At 42.5% G+C, this 6,458-nt stretch overlaps 1 protein-coding gene across 3 annotated transcripts in view; it reads left to right on the top strand.

Moving 5' to 3' along the window:
• The window catches only part of LOC134463655 (receptor-type tyrosine-protein phosphatase beta-like), a 97,564-nt gene extending 91,370 nt beyond the window's left edge, over window positions 1–6,194 (top strand). For all 3 annotated transcript variants that reach the window (XM_063216853.1, XM_063216852.1, XM_063216851.1), the window contains 2 exons: window positions 1,252–1,372; window positions 1,891–6,194. In XM_063216853.1, coding sequence (XP_063072923.1) covers window positions 1,252–1,372; window positions 1,891–1,913 — 144 coding nt within the window. In that variant the 3' untranslated portion in view covers window positions 1,914–6,194. The remainder of the gene's footprint in view (window positions 1–1,251; window positions 1,373–1,890) is intronic.
• The last annotated feature ends 264 nt before the right edge of the window (window positions 6,195–6,458 follow it).

The raw sequence follows: 6,458 nt of genomic DNA, 5'->3' as shown, positions 1-6,458 counted from the left end.
GAGAGAGAGAGAGAGAGAGAGATGGGTTGAGAGATAGAAATGAAAGAAGGGAAAGAAAGGAATTAAGAGAGAGAGAGAGGGATATGAAAAGATGAAAGGTGGGAGCGATAGAATGATGGAAGTCTGTAAATAAATAATGCTGCGTCACCATTATGGGGACGTTGACGAAGCAGGAAAAACTGATTTGGCCGGACTGTTCTGTTGAATTATGGACGGTAAATGCAAGAGAGGAACACACACACACACACAGAGACAGGCGCGCGCACACACACACACACACACACACACACACACACACACACACACACACACACACACACACAGGCACGCACACACACACAGACACGCACGCACACACACACACACACACACACATGCACACACTCGAATGGACCTCAGGTACACCAACTAGTTACTTCACAAATAGACACAGATACAGGCAGGCACACATACACACACTCTCTCTCTCTCTCTCTCTCTCTCTCTCTCTCTCTCTCTCTCTCTCTCTCTCTCTCTCTCTCTCTCTCTCTCTCTCTCTCTCTCACTCACACACACACACACACACACACACACACACACACACACACACACACACACACCCTCGTAGGCAATAAATAGTGCGGGAGATGCAGTGCGGAGACAGAGGACTACTTGGGTTTTATGATGACGTGTGCACGGGGGATGAATCAAGTCCAACTAAGGTCGATGATGTCGAGCACCTGTACCGTAAAAAGGCAGCATCGCCGCTAGATGTGTAAACACGGCCGTTGGAAAAGATTTAAAATGCCTTCGCTCAACACAGCGTCTGGGTTTCACCATCACTGCATCGCTGCTAGATCATAAACACGCCTGCTTGTGAGGATTTAGAACCGCTCTCGTCTCCTTAAAGTGATACTGTCCCATTTTTGGAAATACGTTTATTTTACACCTCTCCTTGAATTAGATGATTGGGTTGAACCTTTCTCCTGTACTTCCAAACGTTCTCGGAGTATGGCAGTGCAAAACTGACCTCCATGCTAGCAGTTAACATTGAGTTCTATGAGACCAGCTGGCGGTGAAAATGTTTCAAATCTTTTTTCCCTTCCAAAGCCCTTTTTCCCTTCCAAAACCAAAGGCTGTCTATAGGCTGAGCAATTGTAGCCATTAGTTGGATTGAATTTATGATGATTGCTCCCTCTCTCTCTCTCTCCCTCTCTCTCTCTCTCTCCCTCCCCCCCCCCTCTCTCTCTGTATGTGTGTGTGTGTCTGAAGTGTCAGTATGCATTCCTGCACCAGTGTGTGCGTGATGTGCTGAGAGCCAGGAAGCTTCGATGTGAACAGGAAAACCCGCTCTATCCCATCTACGAGAACTTCAACCCTGAATACTACAGAGGTACAGAAGACACACACAAGCACAGACACACACCAGTGCTCTCTCTCTCCCTCTCTCTCTCTGTGTCCCCTATCTATGAGAACTTCAACCCTGAATACTAAAGAGGTACCCGCACACGCACACACACACACGCACACGCACACGCACTCACACACACACACACACACACAATATCTCTCTCTCTCTCTCTCTCTCTCTCTCTCTCTCTCTCTCTCTCTCTCTCTCTCTCTCTCTCTCTGTATACCTTCTCATTTAATGCCTTCTCTTTATTTTACTGGCTATCGCGGAGGGCATTACAACTCTGCATGAACACGTATAGAGTTATGTGCTTAACAAAAAAATATTAACTGTCGAACTCGAGCTTTACTGTAAGACGTTTTAAGCTCGCTTAACTATTGTGGCCACATTACCACCTCAGCGTGCATTATTTTTCTAAATCCAACTGCCGTGTCGTCATTCATGAACTGAGCCTTGTCCTCTAATGCATGTCTTTATGTCCTTTTGATTTTCCCCCACAGACATAATATACACTGGGCACTAAAAGGGTGCAACGCTCTCAAACCTCTTGCTGGATTTTGTTTTGTTTTACTTTTATTTGATTTTACTTTTTGTCCGTTACATGTATATCCATGGCTGGAGTACTACAGGGAAATTGTCTTTATTTTTGTAAGCTCTAAGATCGTCATTGGTTCTCAACAAACAAAGGAAGTTTTGTTTTTCTTGAAAGATCTATATTTAAATGTCACCAAACTTTGTATATATTAAGTATTTATATTTGCTTCTGTATCAATGCCTTCACTTTTTGCTGGCCCTTGCTGACACTTTGCACCTGATTGAAAATTGGAGTTCCCCAAGTAATGATTACTGTATTTCCAAATACCATTCCAATGCTATTAACCTCAACTAACATCAACAACAAAAAAACAACCATTGCATGAAACGGGGATTGAAAAGTTTTACCATTTTGTTTTGACGAATGCGCGCATTGTGCACCAATCAATGTGACTCAGGCCTAACACAGCGAATATCATACTTGTAGTATTAGAGAGTCATTGGGTTCCATTGGAGAGTGGTTGATTGCGGTTGTTGTAATCTTAGCTGCTGGAGAGAGCTATTTAGTTAGTGGAGAGTAGCACAGCACTACAGCACACTTTCTCCAAGTATGGCCCATTGTTTTTTAAACCATACCCAGGCATCACAAACCCCTGTGTGTGTGTGTGTGTGTGTGTGTGTGTGTGTGTGTGTGTGTGTGTGTGTGTGTGTGTGTGTGTGTGTGTGTGTGTGTGTGTGTGTGTGTGTGTGTGTGTGTGTGTGTGTGTGTGTGTGTGTGTGTGTGTGTGTGTGTTTGGGGGCCTGTGTGAGAGAGAGACACAGAGAGAATGTGTGTGTGTGTGTGTGTGTGTGTGTGTGTGTGTGTATGTGTGTGCGTGCGTGCGTGCGTGCATGCGTGCGTGCGTGCGTGCGTGCGTGCGTGCGTGCGTGTGTGTGTGCGTGTGTCTGTTCGTGTGTGTGTGTGTGCTAGTGTGATTGCTACCTCTTTCAAAAGCTCCTTCAGAAAGGCTTGTAGGAATACCAATTCCACCAAAACACAATACGGCTCCCCTGAGAGAGCCATTGAAGAGAAATAAAAACAAAACAGCAACACCAAGAAAAACAACAGAAGAAAAATAAACCCACTCACAAAGAACACCAAGAAAACAATCAAAACCAAGGAGCTCAATCTGATCCCAGTGTAATTTCAACCAAAATGTCAAATCTCCACATTGGCATACCGCATCGGCTTCCCCCCGACAGATCAACTGTCCTTTTCATATCAGCACCGTGGCATTTCTGACCATATCCTCACGACTAAACCCAGAGGAGATTTTATTGTCTTGTCTGTCATTTTACCCATCTGTCCGTCTGGCTATTGTCTGCCTGCAGGGAAGCTGACGGGGGTGGGGGTGTCGTCATTTGCCCCGGGTCCAGGGAGGTGGTGGTGGTGGTGGTGGTGGTGGTGGTGGGTGGTTATTTTTCCCAAATGAAATCCCCATTACACTATATGTACTGAGGGTGGGGGCTTTCGGAAGATTTTGTCCCCGGCCAAAGCTGTCAACGCCTCTGTCTGTGTGCTTGTCTTTGTTGCTCGTTGGCTTGGCTGTCAATTTTATCTATCTGGAAAGCCTGTGGTGGTGTCACATTATGACATGATGGACCAAACCCTACACACACACACACACACACACACACACACACACACACACACACACACACACACACACACACACACACACACACACACACACACACACACACACACACACACACAACCAGAATGTGATGCTTACCTCAACAAACAAACAAACAAACAAACATACAAACAAACAAACAAACAAGCCCACTGATAGACCCAGAGGTCCTCTATCACTTATGAACACTCACACTCACTTCCTCCCCTATCCTCTGTGGTGATGCACAGCGAATGTTGTTGGGTTTATTTAACACTTGGTGCGTTGCCTGTAACACTCACAGTGTTAAATTAACCCTGAGGAATTACTGTGTGTGTTTGCACTGAGTGTTGTTTGGACTGTCTTGTTTGTTTGGGCTCTCCGCTTGCTTGCGTGTTGTTTGTTTGTTTGTATGCCTGTTTACTCCATCAAAGCCCACTGATCTCCCACCTGAGTCTGGACTGTGAAGTCCTGTTATCCATTGTTATGCAGTCAGGCCTGTCACAACCAGGCAAGCAAACTAGACATTTGCCTAGGGCCCCCTGCTGAAAGAGCCCCTCTCTGGCCGTGACTGATATGTATTCTAATAAATTCATTAACCTAAAAGTGCAATGATACAGCTATCAAAATATCTCTTGAGGAGGGGACCCTCCCAAATAGTTTGAAGAGAATAGAAGGGGCCCAAGTCCCTCTTTGCCTAGGCCCCCCAATTACCTTGAAACAGTCCTGATTGCAGCAGATGCCCACAGTAAAGCATGGGCCCATTCAAGCGGGATCAACAGCCTCTGAACCATAGCACTCGATTGAGATCTTTATCCTCCCCGATGCTTTGTGTACCGACAGCCGCGAAGACGGCAAAACTGGGGGAGAGAGAGAGAGAGAGAGAGAGAGAGAGAGAGAGAGAGAGAGAGATGGCTTCTGTTCACACTTCCCTGCAATCAGATAAGGGTATGTCAGGCCTTATGACCTTCTGAATGTAAACAAATGTATAGATATCATTATATGGTAGATATCATATAGATATCTATCACAAATATATACCTAAGTATGCACTTGTCTCATGGGCACTTAAAACTTCACCAAAGTCGTTTCAGGATAGCTATCGGTTAGACGCGTCTGCAAAGCAAATTGCAATAGAAAAGCAAGCGTGGCATGTCTGTTTTTTGTTTTTTTTTAAGATCGGAAGCGTCCTTGAAAAATATGTAGAACTAACACGACTAATCATTGTGTTTGAGTTGCATGTCTCATTTCATTGGTTTGACAGAGATGCCTGTCTTAGAAACACTGGTGTGAGACAGGCTGATGATAAAATTCCATAAAGGATTTCCTATTATAAAGAAAAATGATCATTAATGCATATAGGCTTACATCATTTATTATCAATATTAATCATGAATCGTATCCGACCGCCAATGAAAAGTTACAGACTTTGTTTTCTTCAGTATTTGGTTTCAATCACAATTTCTGGCTACTGTTTTACGTAATACAATGCCTCAGCTGAGGATGGATAGAGTAATTTGTTTTTATTTGGTTCATGTTTATTTATTGATCCATTTATTTTTATGCCTATTTGAATGCACAAACATTCATAAATAAATTCATCTTATGTGTCAGCTAATCTCTTTTTTTATTAATTTCGCTGAAATACGTTCTCTTTTTCTAGAAGTTTATAGTACAGAAATTCTCAGTAGCACTCATTGAAAGTCCTTACAATGTGATGATGAAACTGTTATACAGCTAAATGTTTTAACTGCTTAGTGTTTTTTTAATGTAAAAAATAATACAACATACACTGGATTAAACCATTTGGATTGTACATATTTCATTTACAAATGTTTTTTTGTTTTGTTTTATATGAACGTATGCCAAGACATATGCTTACATGTATATGACTCATGTATTATGTATGTGTATGTTAATGCTTATGATGTAGAGTTATGTGATTATACAATATCCAGACCACCTAGTAGACACAATGGAAATACTCAAACAAGTAACCCAACATGTATTTTTATACCCCAGACATATGATGCATATGTAATTATACAGAAAAAAATACTTTTATATCACAATACTCTCTCTGTATGTCTTTTGTTCTACAGTAATGTTGTTTTTATATTTGTTGTGTCAGTTTTGATATCCACTGCAATGCGTTGAAATGATGTAAAATTTGATTGATGCTGTTGCCGTTGGATTATGCAGAATAGTAAATGAATAGTGTTTTGTGTGTGTGTGTGTGTGTGTGTGTGTGTGTGTGTGTGCGTGCGTGCGTGCGTGCGTGCGTGCGTGCGTGCGTGCGTACTCATATCCTCCCCCTTCCTCTGCCCTTACTCGAGCCATGACCAAATGCCATTTATATCCGCTTATGTTGTGCATTTCGTACATAAATATTAGACATTCATGGCAAATGCAAGCCTCCTAATGCATTGCTAGATATAAAAGTTAAAAGGAATGTACATTTAATAGACAGGTTATTCTTTTTAAAAAGAATCCAGCTCATTGTACATTTAAAATAAAGTCTTTGATTCCAAGTTTGAATACTAAATGAATATCAATATATAATATCACTCTCCCCGTTGTACTTTTGGCAATTTCGCATGTGTTTTGGAAAGATGTCCAAGTTTCAAAATTCCCTGAAAAGAAAGAAATGTGTAGACATGACAAACCCATCCTGACCTCTTCAATAAAGCAATCATGCCCAACAAAGAAAACAATGTTGTTGTTAATGCTGTTGTTGGTGGTGTGTGTGTGCGTGCATGCGTGCGTGTGTGTGTGTGTGTGTGTGTGTGTGTGTGTGTGTGTGTGTGTGTGGGCCTTGTGGCCACTGTTTTGTCTGTCACCTCTACCGTTCCAGTGTCAATCTGAGTTGATTGCATCAT

This window comes from Engraulis encrasicolus, chromosome 15 (assembly GCF_034702125.1).
Source record: "Engraulis encrasicolus isolate BLACKSEA-1 chromosome 15, IST_EnEncr_1.0, whole genome shotgun sequence".
In the NCBI taxonomy this organism is placed as follows: domain Eukaryota; kingdom Metazoa; phylum Chordata; class Actinopteri; order Clupeiformes; family Engraulidae; genus Engraulis; species Engraulis encrasicolus.
This window is presented reverse-complemented; position numbering and strand designations above follow the sequence as displayed.